Below are 21,760 nucleotides of genomic sequence, written 5' to 3'. Positions count from 1 at the left end.
TTGTGATTAGCGTTTCAAAATTTGAACCTCAATTTAATCAGATTTTAAGAATGCAAAAAGAGTTCCATCATTCACATTAATTGTTTTAATATAATTTGTGATGAAAATATGAGCATTTGCTGCTACTCTCTGTTGTCATTAATATACGATAATTTATTCTCACGTACTTTGTATTTAGTTTATGAAATTCTGTGCTTTCAATAAAACTCATATACCTGGAGTTATTAATTTCTCATTTTATCCGGCCCGTTGAAAGTACTGAATTGCCCAATGTGGCCCGCGGTTCGAAAAGTTTGGAGACCCCTGGTCTAGATAATGTGGGACCCTCAACGTCTCACAACCCTATGGGCCTTCACGGCCTGGTACACTGATAGCTTTACTTTTACTTTACTTCTATTATAGGGACCAGTGGCGGGCTCTTGTGATCTCGGTAATAAACCTTAGGGTTCTGTAAAACGTTTGGAAATTCTTGACTAGCTGACCGACTAGCAGCTTCTCAATAATGACTCAGTTTCATCGAGTTAGTTAGTTCACTCATGGAGCTAAGCCCTCCTTGAGAAGCCGCCAATTGTGCAGTTGCTCAAGAACTACCCCGCATTATATGGAACCCGAAAGTTCGTTACCGTGTTCACAGATGGGCCCCTTGTCACCACGGCATGGCGCGTCCTCAGGTTGCGGATGGAGGAGACGCTCTCCAGTTTTGGAGGGAAGCTGCGAATATATTGAATAAGCAATCGCGGACATCCGACAAGGGATGAACCTCCAGCTTGCGGGTTGGGGGTGGGGCTAACAACTCATCATAAAAATATAAGCTTGTTACGAAAATTTCACAAAGCCTCGGACCTGGACGGATCTTGTAGATAAGTTAGTTAGTTAATTCTAGTCGAAATACGAGTGGTCTTGAAGCGTGCAAATTATAATGCTTCGAAACCCTGATGTTCATCTTACGACGAGTGTTGTCTTGCTTATAGAGTAAGCCTACATAATGAATATCGTATCTCTCCGTCAGCGGTCTGCATGTCCATAAGCCAAGAGTCGCTTAGCACTCTGTAACAATGGCACTTTGGCGTGCAGCAACAATGTCGACATTGTATTATTGTGGCAATTGGGAGTGGTGGAGGGGAAGGTTGGCTCTCAGAGGGTCGCGCCAGATGGAGGCACTTAGAGTAATAGTGTTTTGTTTTAACAATTGATGCTGCCTTGTGTACCGAGCTGTTGAAGCTATTATTGCGTCCATCAGTCTAATCTACGTGTCGGAGGAATTCTTATGTTGTTGTTAGTAGAAAGTGTTTGACGACCCGGTGGCTTGTTTACACGCCCAAAATGATGTCAGGCTCGGAAAGTGCGCACAGAATAATGAACCGTCATAATTGCCGACAGATGATTCGATGTGTGAAGCCCNCCCCCCCCCCCGTCACACCTCCTCGTGGCTGCGATTACGGAGATAAAAATCCGGAACAATTGGCTGGTATAGGAAGTAGCCTTAACGTCGCTCATGTAAAACAAGCATTAACTTGGGAGAGGCTGAGAAAACATGCGCTTACCGATAGGCACATGTTCTAGCGCCTGTTCTAATTCTCACGGCAGATTTCGGTTGCAATATCTACAAAGAGCGATTCATTTTTAACAGTTTTGTAGAAAATAATACCTACAGATTTTACAGTATTAGCCCTATTAGCTTATGTTCCTGAGGGCTGACAATAGCAGTAATATAATGTAATATTTCTGTAGAGTTACTAATGAAAGATGAGAAGTTGTCGTGGGCTCATTACCCACCCAAGGAGTCCTACGGACTGTCTATAGGATTCGTAATTTCAAAATTAATTCTGAGTGGGATCAGGCCATAGAGCCTACTCCGTCAAGGTGTAAGAAAAACGAAGAAAGAAGGAAGGAAGAAAGAAACAAAGACAGAAAGGGTGTCAATGGTGTCGATAATTATAACTTCAGTGAGAAGTATCAGGAAGCTGGGGAAAAGTACGTAGACCTAATAAGAATTTCAAAATTTGTAGGGTCTATCTCTTATCAAATAGGCCTACCACTAGACTGATCTAATACAGGAGAATGTGATGAGTTGAGTATGCAGCATACATAGGAGAAATGAGGAATATATAAAAATTTCTGTTTAAAATTTGAGTAAAGGGCGGCCGGCGCTTAAGGCGTAAGCAGAACAAGGAATAAGCAAGCATATTATTCGATCCTGAGGATGGAAGGAGTATGTTCCTCCGAAACATCGGCGAACTTCTTCCAGACAACGCAGCGTCACACCTCAGACTATAACAACTGTTTCTTCTCATGAGTTTGTTGAGTCTGAGTATGGGCCTCCTTCCTTTCCACCTGAAGACGGAAACAGATCCAATCTCAGAAACGGCTCTTTCTCTCAGAACAAGGTCCAGAAACTTGGTAATTCCAAGTGATCGTTAAGACTTCAAAACTGACTGCCTTTTCTCCTTACTCTGTGTATCCTCAGTACAAACAGAGTCTTCTAAAGGTAAAAGGTAAAGTTGTTCCTATGCTTAACTAATTAAGCACAACGCCATGAAGATGTATGGGGGAGTGGATGTATAGATCCACGTTTTCTTAACCTCGGCACTAGTTGAAGATGAGTGGTCAACTCCACTGCCCGGCCGCTTTACCCCCCGGTACACATTGGATAGGCGGCTGGGTGGGCCCCAGAGCTAGGCCGGACGGCGTGAAGAAGAGAAAATTCTTGACCCTATCGCGACTCGAACTCCGCCCCCTCGGTAGTCTATCCAGTAACCTGTCGCTATACCGACTGAGTTATCCCGGCTCACAATCTTCTTTTGTCTTGACGGATTGGGCCCACTGGGCTGTTCCCATTAGAATTAATCTGTAAATATGAATCTTATAGACAGTTGGTAGGATTCCCTGGACAGGTGATCAGCTAGTAGTAAGGTCGCAGACACAAACACAGAAGAAACGCGGACAGATATTCATGCCTCGAGCCCACAATCCCAGTGTCCATTTGACGCCTTAGGCGGCGAGGCAACTCTGTTCGGATCAAATAGTGGACAGATTAAAACACGGCCTCAAATTTGAAGGTTAGATGTATTAGTCTAATTCCCAGTACGCTGTAATATCATGAGGTTCGCTGTTCACGGTAAGGCGCATGGACGTACGTGCATAAACGGCGCTCTCTGAATCCACGTTACTGAACTAGCCACGAAACAAAGGAACATCAAGTAAAACAAGAGAAACGGTTGATGTGTGGCTTAAGTCCTATCAGCTCAGTCACGAAACGCTGAGAGGTGACTACACGTGTCCGTCCATTAGACAGTTAACACATGACGCGCGTGCGTGGTGCATAATTAGCTGCTGCTCGGCAAACAAACTACTGTCTACCTGCGTACTAACATGTTCTCGTCTTAGAGGTCAGATAAACTTCCCCGCTCACTTCGAATCTTGAAGTGTCCCTTCTGTGAGGTCTCGCATTAAATCCCGTTGGCAAGTTTTAGGAAGCACCCATAAAATGGCATTATTAAGGAACAGTAAGGTAAAATGTAAAGCTGTCCCTGTGCTTAACTAATTAAGCACTACCCCGTGGAAAGAGCCCACGATACCCATTGGATAGGAGGTTGGGTGAACTCCAGAGTAGGTCGGCACGACGTGGGAAAGTGAACAGTTTTGGCCCCACCGGGACTCATACTCCGACCCCTCGGCCGTCCAACCCGTGGTCAGTCACTATCCCGGGTCATACTAAGGAAACCATATTTTGGTTTATATAGGAGATTCTCGGAGTTTTGTAACCACTGGAATGTCCTTTGCTCCCTCGTTCAGCAGAAAATCATTAAAATGATTTCATAATCTGAAGGATGAAATTTTGCTTCACAAGATGTCTTTAAAAAAACACATATTTATACACACTGTGTCATTATCATGTCATTATGTGGCAGTCAGAGTTGTTGGTAGAGGCCCAACATGCGGCAGTACGAGGTGCCTACATTTCAGTCGGCATTGCAACCTTGACCTTTGCCAAAAACAAATTTCCATCGTTAATGGCTTTCTTATTCGGTGAAATGGTGATTTAATGCATAAGCCTAAGAATGGCTCAGTGGAGGAGTTATTCGTGGAAACTGTTGGGGAGTGTTTATTTTGGAAGTTCTCTCACTGAAAGCTAATATCACGCCTAGTCGAGAAAAAACAAAATTTTCATCAGAGTTACGAAAGCGTTGATCTAGGTTTCACGTAGGATCATATTCTCAAACTTAAACATATACAATGTTGTTTTTCTGTGTTGTTTACAAGCCCAGTTAGGCTTATGAGTCTATGGACTACAGAAAAAATATACCACGGCCTAGAGAACAGTCTTTTGTTTCTAAAATACTCTTTTTTATTCCGTAAGTGTTGACAATGTTTGGATAAAAATGTTTGAAATGTAGTTAGTAGGCTTATTTGTGAGGAACGTGAATCTCTGTAAACAGATAGGAAGATTTTCTTTCTAAACTGACACCCAGAAATTGTCCGCACAGACTTGATGAATGTAATCATGTCAGAGAGATCCAATCTGAACCAAACAATTAATTTTTGTGCGCATTGGATACGAAGGTCTACGTGTTACGATGGCTGTTAAGCGTCGACTGCCTGAATTCACATTTTCATGTAAATCTTAAGATATACTCACTCATGCAGCTGAGTCCTTGAGGAGCCGCCAATTCTGCAGCTACTCAAGAATTTCCCAGCATTTTATGGAACTCGAAAGTTCATTACCGTGTTCACAAGAACCTTCCACTCGTCCCTATCCCGAGCCAGATCAATCGAATCCATACCATGCCCTCCTATATCTCTACGACCCTTTTTAATATTGTCCAACCACCTACGTCTTGATCTTCCCAGTAGTCTCTTTCCTTCTGGCTTTCTCAACAATATCCTATATGCATTTCTCTTCTCCCAGTTCGTGCTACATGCCCTGCCCATCTCATCCTCCTTGACTTATGCAGTTTTCTCCAACCTCCTGTCACTTCATTTCTCTTCAGTTCAAATCATCGTAAGGATTTTTTTTCCCCTTGGAACTATAGCCCAAGTGGGCCTAGGCCTACCTCCATGAACTTCTCTGTTCACTTCGGGTTTTCTAGATCTTACACACTCGATAGGACTCCTTGGGCGGGTGATTAGCTAGTCGCAAGGCCTCTACCTGTACACAAACACAGAAAAACACACACACACAAACTAAACATCCATTCCCTGAGTGGGATTCGAACCCACGATCCCGGTTTCCAAGCGAGCGAAGACAGTACATGCCTTAGACCTCTCGGCTACCGTGAACGGGCATCGTAAGGTATACTTGATAAATTCTATCGGTATGTTTACAGACCTGTGTCTCCAGTTAATTAAAATGTGTTTAGCAACAAAATTATGATTGATTATGGTGTATGTGTAGGTAATGTCATTTGTCATCCTGATAATACGCCTGTTAAGAAGATAAGGTTTCAAACTTTTGCTAGAAAATATCTCTCTTCATTTTTTTCAGTGTGTAAAATTTTAATACTGAAGTAAGTTTTAACCTGTTTGTCAAGATTTTTAAGAAATTCTCTATTTATACATTTATCATTAGATCTTGAGCATAAACTATTCTTTATAAGTAATCACTAGTGAGAAATCGCTTTCTCTGAAATCCGAAATCCTACTAGAAAAATGTTTCCACTGGCCAAATGTAGTTTATGGTAGTTTTCAAAAAGCTACACGCCGATGTATTTATAAAGTCAATTCGATAATTTTCGCAGGAAATTCCTCATTTCGTAGCAGAGTAAGAAATACATTTCTAATCGAATAGACTTCTAATTTACAGATCGAATAATTTATTAAGGGTAAATTATTAATTCAGCTGACTAACAAGTTTTTCACTAAATCTCACATAAAAAGGGTGAAGATGGAGTGTTCCTGTTCGTAAGTTAAGTATAAAATCATTAAGATGTTTGAGGGAATAGAGTTATAGCTCCTTTATTCCACACCTCTGTACTAAACGGGATTAGCGGTCAGTTTCAGGCTACAGCCATTTTATCCCTGGAAAATAAAACTGTTATCCACTGGGTATGAGATTGGGTGGGCCCCAGATGGGGTCTGGATGCAGTGGAGAAGAAGAAACATCTTACCCCAGCCGGGAATATAACCCAACCTACGTTTCTGTACGTGTCCTTTGCAGAGTCTTCATATAGGCGTAATTTGGTGTGATGCTCATGGCCCCTGGTGCCAGTGTTGCCAATTTTGAAACCCCCAGCCAATACAACACGATTTGTGTGTTAACTACAGAATTAGTGGTATTTAGTGTGGTAAATATTGTGACGGTATAACTGAGGCCGAGCAAGTTGCTCAAATGGTGACGCTTCTGACTTGTATTCTGGAAATGTCCGGTTCGAATCTTGCATCTGCATCCTGCCACAGACAGCTGAAGGTTCACGCATAATTCTTCCGAAACTGTGACATTCTCATTTCACTTTTTGTTACTTTATTTCAGCTTTAATGAACTTAGTTTGTAGTAAAGATAAAAAGGTAACGCTATCCCTGTAAGAGGCCGTGAGGCCCATACAGTTGTGAGACGTCGAGGCGCCCTCATTTTCTAGAAAACCGTCTCACAGATGGCGGTGCCTTACGTGCCGGTCGCCCTTTACCCCGAGGAAGATTCCTGATACTCATTTCTGTTAGAGGCTGAGTAGAACCCAGGGCCATAGTTCTGTTGGAAGGATTAGGTCAAATGGAAGATACATTGAGCTCATCGGGATTCGAACCGCGACCTTCCGGATTGTAGCATAGTGCCTCAATCAACTACGTTAGCGCGAGTCCCACTAAGTTTATAGTAGAACTGTAAAATCCAATGGTGTATGCAGGCGGTACTGCTAAAGGATACCCAAGTTATTGTTTCTATGTTTTCTTGTAGAACGTAACTTAGAAGATCAGAATTTATACGTCGTTAGGCCATAAACTGATTTTACTAGATTCTAGGTAGGGCTACAATCATGGCGTCCAGCTCGAAGGTAACAACTCTCAGAGCTGAAGAATCAACGCAAGATCAAGCTAAAATGTGTAACAAACTTCATTTTGAGTATGGCGAAACAGCACATTAGGACCCATAAATTGCGAGTGGAAATAGCTGGCTGTTGAAAATTAGCCACTAACTGACCAGCCAATTGTTTATTTAAATGTTGTCCCTGTACTCAACGAATTAAGTACTACGCCATGAAGGCGTAGGGGGTGTGGATATAAAGATCCATATTTTCTTGATCTCGGCACTAGCTGGAGGTGAGTGGTCAGCTTCACGCCCCGGCCGCTTTATCCCAGGGGAAAGAGCCCCCGATACTCATTGCATGGAATGCTGGATGGGCCCCAGAACCGGTCTGGATGATTTGGAGAAGAGAAAATTTTTGATCCTACCCGTATTTGAAATCCGACCCCTCAGTCGTCCAGCCCGTAGCCAGTCGCTGTACCGACTGAGCTACCTCGGCTTCTAATTGTTTATGTGCGTTGTTTTTTTTTTCATTCTCAGTGTTTTATTTAGTTCAATCTAAAACGTAAAGATTATAATATTCAAAACTACGAACCGCTGCCTGCTGGCTTGTAAGGGCATGAAACCTGGGGTCTCACCCCAGAGACGATCTGAGAACATTGCGCTGAGGAGAACGGGTCCTATTTGGGCGTAAAGGAAAACAGAGTTACAGAGGGCTAGGAAAAAAATTGAAAATTTTAATCAGATTAATAGTTTTAAACTTCAACAGATAAGAGTGAATGGGCAAAGAAGTATAATATTGGCGGGACATGTAGCACGCACGGTAGCAGTATGAAGAACATAGGTATAGAGAGAGACCTAGGAATGGATGAGATGAGAAATTTGGTCTAACTTTGAATGGGATGTTAGGGCGTGGACTGGATTCATCTGGCTGAGGATAGAAATCATGAACATTGCAGTGGAATTTCAGGTGCTAAAAAGGGCTATGAATTTCTCGACTAGCTTAAAGACTATTATGCCTAGCTTCTAAGAGACTTTCCATGGAGTATAAATAGACAGAAAAGCAAAAGGATGTGAAGAAGAATTATCAAGGTACGTAGTTTGTGCACTTGTCCATGAAGTACAAACAGGCTTGGATTTGAACTAGAGGTCTTCATGGATGACGCATCTAATCATTAGAATAAATCCCAGCTTCCGAAACTAAACAGGACGATATGAACATTTTTTTGAATCACCCTGTGGCGAACACCCAGCCTAATTGCTGAACAACTTTAAATACTTGGATGTGTTAATATGCAAGCCACCAACCAATTAAAACATTCAAATAAAAAAAAGCACTTGTTTGTGTAAGAGGTAATTCAGGGAGTCATATAAGGACCACACCTCCATTATCCAAATATTATTCCGTGGACCTTAACAGCAGGTAGAAAACACACGTACTTAGTCGGTGTTGACACACGCCGTGTTTGTCTTATAAACATGGTGATGGCGGCATAATGGCTGCCCGCGCCCCAGACGTGCCACGGAATAATCATTAGCGGGGATCGAGACCCGGCTGTCCTCCTCACAACCTCTAAGACATGACGATAAAGCACTCCAACAGGCTAATCTGAAAGTAAGACACTTAACATAAGGGACCAATCCATAGAGGGCTGTTAGACCAGTCTACTTCTTTCTGGACTATTTAACGACGCTGAATGTAATTTTGACTATGGTTATAGCGTGCAATATTCGGATGATAGTGAAAAATAAATAAGGCAAAAAAGTGTAAAGTTACCAATGAAACAGGCCGTGGAGGCCCATAAAGGCGTGACACGTCGAGGCTCCCACATTTTCTCTAGACCAAAGGTCACCAAACTACGGCCCGCGGGCCACATCCGGCCCGCGATGTGATTTTATCAGGCCCGCGAAAGAATTGTGCAGAAATGCGCCAATTGAACTAATTTTCCAATGAGTACTGGTAAAAAAGTACTTGTTCATAGATTTCAAATTCATTAATTAAGACTATTTAAAATATATTGATATTCCATATTATGTTAAAATTAATATTATTCACAATTTTACTAATTCTGGACCGTATACTGCGCGGTATTTCTTCGTACTTGTTCGGCCTCGATCGGCAGTGTCACTTCGTGGCAATGTAGGTAGCGCGAGCAGCTCGTTACTAGACGTCTTGTGCACAAGACTTCTTGCACTGGTGAAGTGTAATTGTAACAGATCATCATCACCTCAATTTAATCAGATTTTAAGAATGCAAAAAGAGTTCCATCATTCACATTAATTGTTTTATTATAATTTGTGATGAAAATATGAGCATTTGCTGCTACTGTCTGTTGTCATTAATATACGATAATTTATTCTCACGTACTTTGTATTTAGTTTATGAAATTCTGTGCTTTCAATAAAACTCATAGTACCTAGAGTTACTAATTTCTCATTTTATCCGGCCCGTTGAAAGTGCTGAATTACATAATGTGGCCCGCTTTTCGAAAAGTTTGGAGACCCCTGCTGTAGACAATCGGCTCACAGTTGACGGTATGTCACCGGCCGCTCTTTATCTCCCAGGAAGTTTCCTGGTACTCATTTCTGTTAGAGACTGAGTCGACTCCAGGGCCATAGTGCGGCTGGAAGGATTATGTAAACTGAAAAAAATCCACCTCATCGGGACTCGATTCTGTGACCTTCCGTCCTGCAGCTACCGAGTGAAAAACGAATAGAAAGGAATAGGAAAGATAAGGTATTAGTACGGCAATTTAATGGACGACTCGAAAAAGAGCAGAATAAATATCAGTCAGGATAGGTTTTTTCCAAAACGGAGATATGAACCGGGAACCTTTAAAATACAAATTAGAACATTTACGTTTTACCGAACTTACTAGTTCGTCTGTCTAAGAGGCGCCTCATTTCTTGGTGAATATCAATTTTGTATCAGAGAAAGGAGAAATTACGAGGGTCCTACTGAAAGTCATGAGCAACAATTTTTTGTAAAGTAACATGCTTTATTATTGACAAACCAAATACACCACCTCAATCTACAGACCTTTCTTTATTTTTCCACATAATCGCCACTTCTTTGTACACATTTCTCCCAGCGTTCTGGGAGTTTGAAAATTCCCCTTCTGTAAAATTCCATTCCAGCCATCCGAAGACACTGACGCACTGCTTTCTGAATTGCCTCCCTTGTCTCAAAACGTTGTCCACGCAGCTGATCCTTCACAAATCCGAAAAGATGGTAGTCGGAGGGTGCCAGATCAGGGCTATAGGAGGGGTGTGGAAGAACTTCCCACCCCATCTTTGCAATTGCTTCAAATGTGAGGCGAGCGGCGTGGGGGCGAGCGTTGTCATGCAGGATGATGATGTTTCGTCCCGGACCTTTATCGCGCAATGCACGACGGAGCTTGTGCAGCGTCTGGACATAACGAGCAGCATTGATGGTTTGCCCAGGTTCCAGGAATTCGGCCAGAATAAACCCCTCTGCATCCCAGAAGACTGTGCCCATCACCTTCGAAGCTGATGGCACTGTCTTTGCAAATGGTGCCATTCCATACCTGCCATTTCGTTTCAGGCTCGAAATGATGAAACCAGCTTTCGTCATCTGTCACAATTCAGAGCAAAAATTCATTAACTTCGTGTCGATATCTCTGCAGCAGTTCTGAGGTGATGGCTTTTCGCTGACCTTTGTGGTCTTCGGTCAATAACCGCGGGACCCAACGAGCACAAACTTTCCTATAGCCCAAGCTTTCAATTAGCTCCTGTACTGCACTGTGCCCTATTCCATGTTTTCGGGCTATTGTGTCCACAGTCACACGCCTGTCATCTTCAATGATCTCATCCGCCCTTTCCTTGTTGCGTTCAGTTGAGGCTGTTCGAGGACGACCGCTCCGAGTCTCATCTTCGATGCTGGTGTTCCCATCTTTAAAATGTTTTACCCATCTTCGAACACTGCTCGCACCCACGCACACACTTCCATAAGCACGCTGAAGTCTCTGGTGAATTTCTGCAGCAGGGATTTCCTCTTTCATGAGAAATTTGATGACAGTACGCTGGCGAAACTACATAATTGTCGGCCATTTTGTTATGAGTGACACTGGTCACGTGATGCAAGCTATTGACGTCACAAGACACTCAAGGTTATCATAACAGCCGGTTCCACCTACCACCGTACTCTCTTTCGTCTGCTGTTTCCAGGTTGCATGCAAAAAAAGTTGCTCATGACTTTCGGTACGACCTACGTATCTTACGAAATTTGACAGTCTTACCGTACCGGCAAAATACTTCTGGCAGTGTAATCAAAGCTGCTATTAAGTTCACCACATGAAATCACCGTAACATAGTATGAACAAAATGCAACCGTAATTGCAGAAAATAATTCTAAAATATTGTGACATATATACCCACTGCTAGGCAACGACTCGGTAAACACATTCCCGCGGGAGTTAACGCACGAATCAATAGGACGTCTATTGCTAGGCGACAAATCAGTAAACAAGCCTCCTTAACAATAGAAGCTGTGTTTTCTGCGTGGTCCGTGCAAAGCTGTTATAAAGAAGTGTTCGACAGTATGAAACAGTAGTGGAGAAGTGCAGAGTTGCCAGCCTGCCAGGATATAAGCTTAGAAGCAGAGCAGTTGAATTGAGTCGAGTGTTCGGAATTGGCAGCTGCAGAATAACGGCAACAAATTAATTAGGCTGTGCAAAAAAAAACTACTTCATGTGTGATTTGAAGTTACAGTGAGACGGTTATAAATCCGTTGCCAGGATAAGACTAGTGAAGACTAAGAATCCTAAGGCGCGTGTAACGGTGAATTGTAAAGTGTGTAGATCAGCGATAGCGCTGTATTTCCTGTAGTCCCGAGTTGTGAATATGTAGGGTGCGATAAATCCAATCATCCAACCCAAAATCCGTCTTATAAGTCAGAGGCAAAACCCTTACACTTGACAATATGTGAACCCGGTTCCAAACTGTTCAAAGTCGCGCTGATGGTATACGTGTTTTCGTTGCGTCTGTCTATATTCTATTTATATATAAACTCTCAAAGGAGTTCGAAAGAAAGTTTAAAGATTTTGAACGGATGGGGTTCCCTAAGTCGGCCTTTTCAAGAAAGGGATATAAATGAGAGTGCTGAACCAATTTCTTCCGTGTTCGGGGAATAATATGAGTGAAATATAAATTGAGATATTAATGTGCAAGCAGACAATTTTGAATGACACAATGGTTCGAAATTTAGTTACTTCTGCACAGTGCCCTGTTCTAAAACGAGTGCCGTTAAAGGTAAAATCATTTTTTCGGTTCTACTTACTTAAACCAATCAGGGGTTTCTGCAATTAAAATGCTTAAATACTTATCACCATAAACTGATAATCGTTTAAACAAATATATGATAGTGAATATTACGAAATATATGTTCCTAACAATAATCAGCCAGATGAAGAGATATAATCTTTAAAAACATACAATATAGTCGGTTCTCAACGCAACTATTTTCACTTTTATTTCTCCTCATTACGACATGTTTCGGCCGCCAACGGCCATCATCAAGTGTTTTGTTTACGCCAAAACTGTCTCACTGTAAAAATGTATAAAATATTAACTAACTTACACGCGTGAAAATGTGGCGTTTCTTCTTCAGTTTACTTGGCCTGCACTCGATGTTTATTTGCACTGATTAATTTCACTCATTTTCTAATTTAATTTTGGTTTTAAATTTCTTAAAATCATATAATTCTTGCACAACTTTTAGGGGCGTCGTCCACTTATCCAAATGATATGGCTCTGTGCTGCTTCTGTTAGTCTTCCCTTGCGTTATGTTCCTATCTGTATGTTCTTCCTGGCCCCTGCTTTTGATGACGTCACCTCTTGCAGAGAGATACAATGTCTAGTATCACACTGAATTCCATGACGTTTTCTGGCTTGCCTATTTTTTCAGAAAACAATACAAGTGCTCACATTAAATTTCCTTGAAAAAACATAGCAAATTATGCTGTTTATTAAATGGATTTGATATCTGTTACCTGCCGTTTTTCATAATTCTTATGAATATTTTATGAAGAAAAGAAAAATTAATATGTGAATTAGCATTAATTGTTTGTTTTACTTTAGGTGTTATATTACGAACATGTGTATGATATTTTTAAAAAGGTTATGAGATTTTTATTTATGGATACATACCTTACATTGCTAATTCATTTTGTAAAAATGTGCTAAAAATAAAGATATCTTAGCCTAAGCTGGGGGGCACGCGGTAACATAGTGGGTTGAGGGGCTATACTACAAGCCTGAAGGTCGCGGATTCAAGTCCCGATGAGGTCATTGGATTTTTTCAATTGACCTAATCCTACCAGCCGCACTATGGTCCTGGGGTCTACTCAGCCTCTAACAGAAATGAGTACCAGGAATTAATTAAATAATTTTCCTGTGGAGTAAAGCGCGGCCGGCGCGTAAGGCTGACAACCTTACCGCCATCTTTGAGCCGATTGTCTAGATAATGTGGGACCCTCAACGTCTCACAACCCTATGGGCCTTCACGGCCTGGTACAGGGATAACTTTACTTTTTATACCTTTTTTAGCCTAAGCTGTGAATTGTATTAGTAATAAATTTTCCATATTATTATCAGTATATTAGTATTGTTCTATATAATGTACAGAAAACTAAACAGATAAAAGTATAGACATTAAACGTATAATTATACATCCCACATTTCGTGTATCTAACTTATGTTTCCCGCATACAGACTCAATTCTGCTGAAGTTACCCACAAAACAAAAGAATCCGGACAGCCTTGCAGTACATCTATACCGTAATGGTGATGGTAGCAGCGGCAGCGACAGTAGTAGTAGTAGTGATGCTGGTGTTCGTGATATTGATGTGAGCATTAGACATAGTAGTGGCTGTAGCAACAATAGGTTCGCCAATTCCTACATAAGCTGAGGCTACACGTTCCAATATATATCGCGAACCAGAAGAAATATTAGCAAACTTTACTTTGCAATAGGGTTTTTCAATTGAATTAATGCGCACATGGTGCAGTATCAAACATACAAAAAATCTGAAATATTAAGGGTTCTTTCTATTTACAGATACGTAGGCAATAGAATGTTTTAATAGTTTTATCCTACTTCCCTTAATTTGAATAAAATAAAAGTAGGCTAATGCGATTACCATCTGTCTGTGTGTCTATAAATTTTCTCCCACTCCCCAGATCAACTTTCGAATGCCTGAACCAGTCTCTATGAAACTTGGTATGTATATCATGGCACATAAACCCATCTCAACGTCCTACTCCGTAAATCCATTCCATCAGTCTGTGTGTCTCTTTGTGTATCTCCTTATCGTTGCTAGTCAACGCCTCGGTAAAAACGTTACCGCGGCAACAAATACATGCGCAGCGACAGAAGAATTGTATGGCGCGTCGTCTTCTATGCGGTCCAAGTTGTATCAAAGGAAAATAGACAGTAGTACCTCCTAGAGCTTCTTATTTAATCTATGAGCAAAATTTGCTTTTTAAAACATGGAACGGGGCCAGAAAGTTACGAATTCCAAATATTCTTTGGCTTAATCGGAATAATGAGATATAACTTCTTTGGCAGAACATCAGAAAGAAAGAAGTCAAGGCTACTGGATGACGACGGGCCAACTGTTGTTGTTCTCTTTGCATCTGACAAGTTCACGCGACAGCCATGTCGATAGGTGATAAGGAGGTAAAAATATAGACATAATTTAGCCTCCAGTGACAACTGTGCACAGCAGTAATTGATAATTAGTTGTTATAATATCCGTAGGTATGAGAAGTAAATACAAGGTGAGAACAACAGACAGGTTCGAGACTACTGACAAGTTTTCGAAGAAGGAATTCTGCTTCTCAGAAACGATGTATCGTACACAAATTCCAGTGAGGGAAAAGATCTTCAAGCTTTAAGATGGAGCTTAGAGAGATAGGATGGAATGATAAGGTTTGGACTGAGCTGGTGCAGGACACGGACCAGTGGAGGGGCTCTTGTGAACTCTGCAATCAACCTCCGGGTTCCAAAAAATGTTGGGAAATTCTTGAGTTGCTGAGCAACGGGTGAATTCTCAAAGATGGCTCAACTCCATGGAGTTGGTTACAGTTTTGTTCGCGGCCGCATGGGTAGGTAAGGCAAGTCTGAATATCCCTTCCAACGCAGGTTCATACTGCGTTAAATTCTCTTCGTGATCAGAGGCAATACAGGTCTGAGATTGACGAACAGCTTTTCGAACTACAGCAGAGCATTCAGTAAAAAATTGAAGTTATCTTGAAGTTTAAATGAGTGGCACGTAGGGCTATGATAAGTCAGGGAAACAAACGAAACATTTGGCAGATCCTGGGAATCCCCTTGCTCTTCGACTCACATTTATCGATCGACTTCAAGTCGACAGTGTCACGATGGCTATTGTCAGTCAAAACAGTTTAAAACTGAAGAAACTGGCCTACCGGTAAGGCTGCGGAATGGTGTTCGACGACCGAGGGGACGGAGTTCGAGTTCCATTAAGGTCAAGAATTTTCATTTCTGCATGTCACCCAGACCGACTCTGGGGACCACCCAGCCTCCTATCCAGTTGGCACCGGGGATAAACCGGCCGGGGCGTGAAGCTGACCACTCCCCTCCAAATAGCGTCGATGTCAATAAAATGTGGATCTATACATCCACTCCCTCATAGGCCTTCATGGCGTAGCGCTTAATTAGTTAGCAGAGGGATAACTTTACTTTTAAGTATAAAGTCTTAAATGTCTCTTGATCAAAGACGGTAAGAGATACGCTCAAATTTAAACTTACGCCTTGTCCTAAGAACCAAACCTTAAATTGATAGTGCTCTAAATGGTGCCTGGCTTACATAGGCTAAGACTCTGCTACATGATTCTTTAGCGCAAGGGCTGTACAAATTTGGATTCCATTTTAAACACAGATCTTGCCCTTATTCTTGGTGTAAAGCAGGTCATACAGCCAGGAAAAGTAGCGGTACACATCGAAAACTGTTGTGGTTTTTTTCATTAGCTTCTTTGTTTAATTGGGTGCATCTTTAAACAAGCATAACGTGTGGGGAAGTGTGTATCTGATATCAAACTTTTGTTTTACTTTTGTTTCCATTTTTTTGGGGGGGGGAATACATTTCACACTGAATAATATTTAGTGTTCTACGGCCGAGATTTCCTCAGAAGCTCATGTAAGTCTTCAAACGAAATGATCGTTCTCATTTAACCAAAACTGGAACGTATAAACCAATTTTAGTAAAATTTTCCAATATCAAACTTCAAGAAAATCCACAGAATTACTGGGTTTTGGGACTTTTTCCCATCGTCCGGTATTGTAGATAATAGAAAACACGACGTTTCGGAAACTGGATCTGTTTCCGTCCTTAGGTGAAGGGGAGCCCCTTAGAAAGAGCTAATCTCAATCACTGTACAACCCCTGTCAGATTTAGACAGTTATTTAACCACTTGAGACCAGGATAATCCGGCGGGAGATAAGAAGGAAATATACAATAAAAATTGTGATATAGCACGCACATGCGTGGAACTGGGGCAGAAAATGAGGTAGAAATTTGTTTTACAAACATAACCAACACTTTCCGAAACGTCGTGTTTTCTATTCTTTAGAATACCGGTTGATGAAAAAAAGTCTAGAAAACCAGTAATTCTGTGTGTTATACACCATAGTCAGAACATTTTAAAATCTACTTAAAGAAAATGTGTTTACCTGTTCATGTTACATGCTGACCGAGAGACACAGGAAAGGTAAAAGGAGTTTTTTTTTTATTTTTCTTTGCAGATGTGCCAAAAACGTAGCTGAAATTGCGAAAAGGAATAGAACACGAGAGCTCAGCGATACAGATTGTCGTCTCGCGTAGGGCCTGAGGCGGACGAATGTAACATCAGCGTCTGAGACCCCGCAATTTCGAAACGTCTGCGGTCACTTTAATAGGAAACTTAGAGAGCAGTAAAATCTGCAAACATTAGGATGTATTTCCTTGTCTGCTGATCTTAAGGTGTAAGTTCACTCACGATCTGAAACCTAAACCAACCTGCTGCATATTAGCAAATGTCGCATTCATTTCGGAAGTCATCAGTTGCATATTCCAGTTTCTGCGGATTGTCGTTAGTTATTATTAAAATACACCACATACGAGGCTGAAGTACAGCTTGTAACAGAAAACTGATAACCTCTGCTGTAAATCTGGTCAGATTCGTTGCTGACTTATTCACAGTTCAACCGTGCAGACCTACACTTCAAATCTCACTGCCTTCCCTAATTAAAGTAACAACATAATTCTAGGAGCCGGGAAGGCGCATTCGGTACAGCGACTGGCTACAGGCTGGACGATCGAGGGCTCGGATTTCGAGTCCCGGTAGGGTCAAGAATTTTCTCTTCTCCACTTCGTCCAGATCGTCTCTGGGCCCACCCAACCCCCTATCCAATTGGAATCGGAGTCTCTTTCCTCGGTGTTAAAGCAGCCGGGGCGTGAAACTGACCACTCACGTCCAACTAATCTTGAGATCAAGAAAATGTGGATCCATACATCCATTCCCCCATACGCCTTCATAGCGTAGTACTTAATTAGTTAAGCACAGGGACGACTTCACCTTATCCCTATCTAATTGCGGGTAGGTGCTTGATAGTGGGACAAGGCACAATTAACAAATTTGAACGTAAAAAGTTATACAAGTTAAAGTTTTTGCTGTGCTTAATTGATGAAGGACAATGCCATGAAGACGTATGGAGGAGCTGAGGCATATTTCCGCCAGTTTTGACCTCCGGAACAGTTGGAGTTGAGTGGTTAGCTTTTCGACTCTGCCGCTTTGTTACCGAGAAATCTCTGCCCGGTACCCATTGCGCAGAAGGCTGGATGAGCCCCAGAACCGGTACGGACCCTGTGGAGAAGACAGAAATCTTGCCATGAAGGGAATCGAACTCCCACAGTCCAGCCCGTAGCCCGTCGCTGTACCGACTGAGCTATCCCGACCGTATGACTTTTAAAATGGGCATTATCTTCAATTTCATCATTAACTCTTGTACATTCATTATTTTAGATCAAATATTTGCAGTTCTCTGCCTGCTTGTTGAGAGGAGGTGTGTATCAGTAAGCTACTCACTTCATAATAAGCTGATCACACTCGTGAAAGGGATGCAGACTCAAAAAATAAAATAACAAAAAATGGCTCTGAGGTCGGTTGCTTTTCACGTATTTCGGCTTGCTTCTAACCAAATTTGAGAGACACACACTCCTTTTTCTCTGTGTTTTTTTTTTTTTTTTGCTTCAGCTCAAATGAGTTCTTGGCTACAGTAACAAGACGCTTGACCCTGCCCTACTCAGGCAGGCCTATGTCCTCGTGTATCCCTTTTGTGTAGATCTGCGCCAGTGCCATCCAAACAAACGTCATTTGTTACAAAAGATTTACGCTTATTTGCATTTCGTTACAGTGATTACAAACGGCCGGTCACAGTAGCCGAGCGGTATGAGGCATGTATTGTCTTCGCTCGCTCGGAAGCCGGGATCGTGGGTTCGAATCTCACACAAGGCATGGATGTTTGGTATGTGTATGTGTTTATTCTGTGTTTGTGATGCCCTGTGTTTAGGTAGAGGCCTTGCGATGAGCTAATCACTCGTGCAAGGAGTCCTACCGTCTGTAAAATGATCAAAATGAAAAACAACCTTGACACCGGAAGGTATAAGAGGAACACATTAAATTGGTAAGTAAGATTATAATAAACGTAATTTTAATTACGAGAGCGCGCGCAAAGGAGGTAGTGTTTTGCGGAAGACTCTTACAAGACGGCATGACATGTTGAAACTCGTAAACAATGTCAAGTTCCTTAAGGAGAATACCGAATCCCAAGTTAAGTATGGAACTAGGTCCCTCTTAGAGAGACAGGATGGGGTGGTATGGACTGGATTCATGTGACTCAGGATAGGGAACAGTGGAGGGCTCTAGTGAACACGGTAATGAACCTTCGGTTTTCATACAATGTCTTGTTAAATTCTTGAGCAGCTGCGCAACTGGCGGCTTCTCAAGAAGGGCTCAGCTTCGTTTAATTGAATTCTCTAACCTGCGAGATCCGGTAGCCGCGGGTAGAACATTCCAGTCCTGGCCAGCCACTCCAGCTGCATGTGCTGGAGGTGTTGTTGGTTCCCCACGGGGCCTGGCCCACCACCGCCTCCTTTAGCACCACCCCCTGCCGCCTCCAACGGGTGGAATGCCGACCCTCCCGTTAGAAGTTGGTGGTGATGATGGTTAGGGTAACCGTATACAGCGTGGTGATTGAGGTGATTCTGATGATTGGCAGCGAAGAACGCCGCAGCAACTGCCGATGACTGGGTGGTGGAATTGGAGAGCAGTCCAGGTCTTGGAATCAAGTGTGGGCTCGAACCTAGCACTCCGGAGTACGTGTCCACTGACAGGGCGACATCTTCCGAGCCGGGCGAGATTGGCGGACTGACGCTGTGAACGGACGTTCCGGGTGACTGGGGGGACGGAGTCCGAGGCGATACGCTTCTACTGATAGGGGCGTCTTCGTGCTCCTCACCTCGAGCTAACAGGGCTTCGATACAGAAGGATTTCTTCAGTGTAACACCACTGCTGGTATTGTTGTTATTCACACTGTTGGCAGGACTGGCTCTCTCTAGTGCTGTCGTGGCAGCCATTGTTGTAAAAGTACACGTCTTGTTCAGCCTGCTCTAGTCCCAACAGTGCACCGTTTGGCTAAGGCCATGCGTTACAAATCATTTCAGCGGTCCACTTACGACATGCACTAAAACACTCGAGCAAGCGTTTGTTTTCAAGCACTTGTCCTACTACATATAGATCATACAACGAAATTCGGACAGTTTCCACCACGTCTCAGAACATATAAATGATATTAAATTATGTTATGATGAAAAACATATCTCATTTCAATAAATTACGTATGCTGGAATCGAACCGAGGAACGAGTCACGCGCTTCACGTATGTCGCCACATATCTATCTGACTGCCTCGTCTTCCCGCGGTCTGAGTTCATCATTAAACCTGCCCCCAGCGTGGAACAGAACACTACAGTCTGTGTGTTATTGGTACGCCTGGCCCGCCCACTCGATTACCATTGGCTACGGTTCGCTCAATCTTCCCGCCCACACATTACGCAACAAACCGTCCCCCCAACAGTTGGTACTTCGCCTCTGATGCTTTTTGATGTCTGGCAATTGTTTCCATTACGGACACATTTGCAGACTAACGGTTGGCGGGTGATAAGACGGTATGGGTAGAGCGCGTGATTAGGAACCTGGGCCGCAGTTCCTTGTGTTGCTGGCAGATACGTCACAGCTGTACATGCTGTACAAACGTCAAGGCGCAGGTTGCACCTCCTCCGAAATGTCGATAACGATCAACATGAGGTTAGGTACCAGAAGACACTAATCTTCATAGACCCTTCTCTAAGAACCTCAATTTTCGCAAGAAATTGAAGCACCAACAATTGAAGTTAGGAACCGGGATAGTTCAGTCAGTATATTGACTGGACGGCTGAGGGGAGTGGGTTCGGGTCCCGATAGAGGCCTGGTTTTTCTCTTCTTTACGTCGTCCAGAGAGGTTCCTATCCAAAGGGTAACACGGGATCTTTCACCGGGGGTAAAATGGCCGGCGCGTGAAACTGACTGAAACTCACTTTCAACTATTGCCGAGGTCAATAATACGGTTATTATATTGTCATATATAATGGGTTAGCGTGACTAATAATTGTGGGCTCTAGATTTGGTGATTGCACTTATTGGATATCTTTCTTACAGTTACAGTTGAGTATAACAGCTCACGCTTTGAACTCCTTATGAACGACGTCTGTTTGAGAAATCTCTCGTTGTTGTCTGAATCTTGAAGAGAGTCTAGTATCTCGAACTTTGGATCTGGATGTCTTTGGCTCGGACTGAACTAATTTCACGCGGACCGAATATAGATCAACAAGTCGGATAGTTGATTGTCCTATATTATTCTCTGTTTCGTCTGTTGCCACGAAACGTGTGACAATCTCCGAGCAGCGCTTTGATTTATACAAGCGCATTCGTTACAGTGGAAAAGTGTTTCAGCTAGCCGTTGTCTAGCAACGGACGTTTCTGCTGTGTTTGTCTGACTGCACACTTCAGGCGTTCAGGCGTCATGTCACAATATGTACCACCCGATTTAACATACAGAAACTCTACATTCTGAGTGTATCTCTGTGTTTCGTGTAGTTCTATACTATAAACAGCGATTTTCCCCCCAAACAACATTAACCGGTGATTCCTATGAGGTACGAACTGAATTTGTATATATCTCTTAGAAGAAGTTCAGTCTTTAAAGGATCAGCGTAATTGGTTAAGGCACCATGCTACAAGCCGCAAAGTCGCGAGTTCGATTCCCGATGAAGTGGATTTTTTTTTCAATTTACCTAATCCTACAAGCCGCACTATGGCCTTGGGGTAGACTCAGCCTCTTACAGAAATGAGTACCAGGAGTATTGCTAGGGGGTAAAAGGAGGCCGGCGCATAAGGCTGACAATCTTACCATCATCTGTGAGCCGATTGTCTAGAAAAAATGTGGGAGCATCGACGTCTCACAACCTTATGGGCCTCCGCGGCCTGTTACAGGGACAGCTTTACCTTAGCTTTTTTTTTTACCATGTTGCCTTCTATGGTTCCTCAAGAGTTGCAGAAGTTCCCGTTTTATCTATCCGTCCTCAACTGAAGCGTCCTAGCTGTTTTGGAGCTATCATGCAGATCGATATCCCGCCTCTCCAAGTGAGATCGTGACAACTATATTTGAACTACCGGAAGCTGAGAC

At 42.6% G+C, this 21,760-nt stretch overlaps 1 protein-coding gene across 1 annotated transcript in view; it reads right to left on the bottom strand.

The window, feature by feature from the left end:
* Positions 1–19,614, bottom strand: part of LOC111867974 (motor neuron and pancreas homeobox protein 1) — an 87,525-nt gene extending 67,911 nt beyond the window's left edge. The window contains exon 1 of the mRNA XM_023858237.2: positions 19,020–19,614. Within this exon, the coding sequence (XP_023714005.1) occupies positions 19,020–19,614 (595 nt within the window). The remainder of the gene's footprint in view (positions 1–19,019) is intronic.
* Between the last annotated feature and the right edge of the window lie 2,146 nt (positions 19,615–21,760).

This window comes from Cryptotermes secundus, unplaced genomic scaffold, assembly GCF_002891405.2.
Source record: "Cryptotermes secundus unplaced genomic scaffold, Csec_1.0 scaffold447, whole genome shotgun sequence".
Taxonomy (NCBI): Eukaryota; Metazoa; Arthropoda; class Insecta; order Blattodea; family Kalotermitidae; genus Cryptotermes; species Cryptotermes secundus.
The sequence above is the reverse complement of the archived record's forward strand: the minus strand, read 5'-3'. Positions and strand labels throughout refer to the sequence as shown.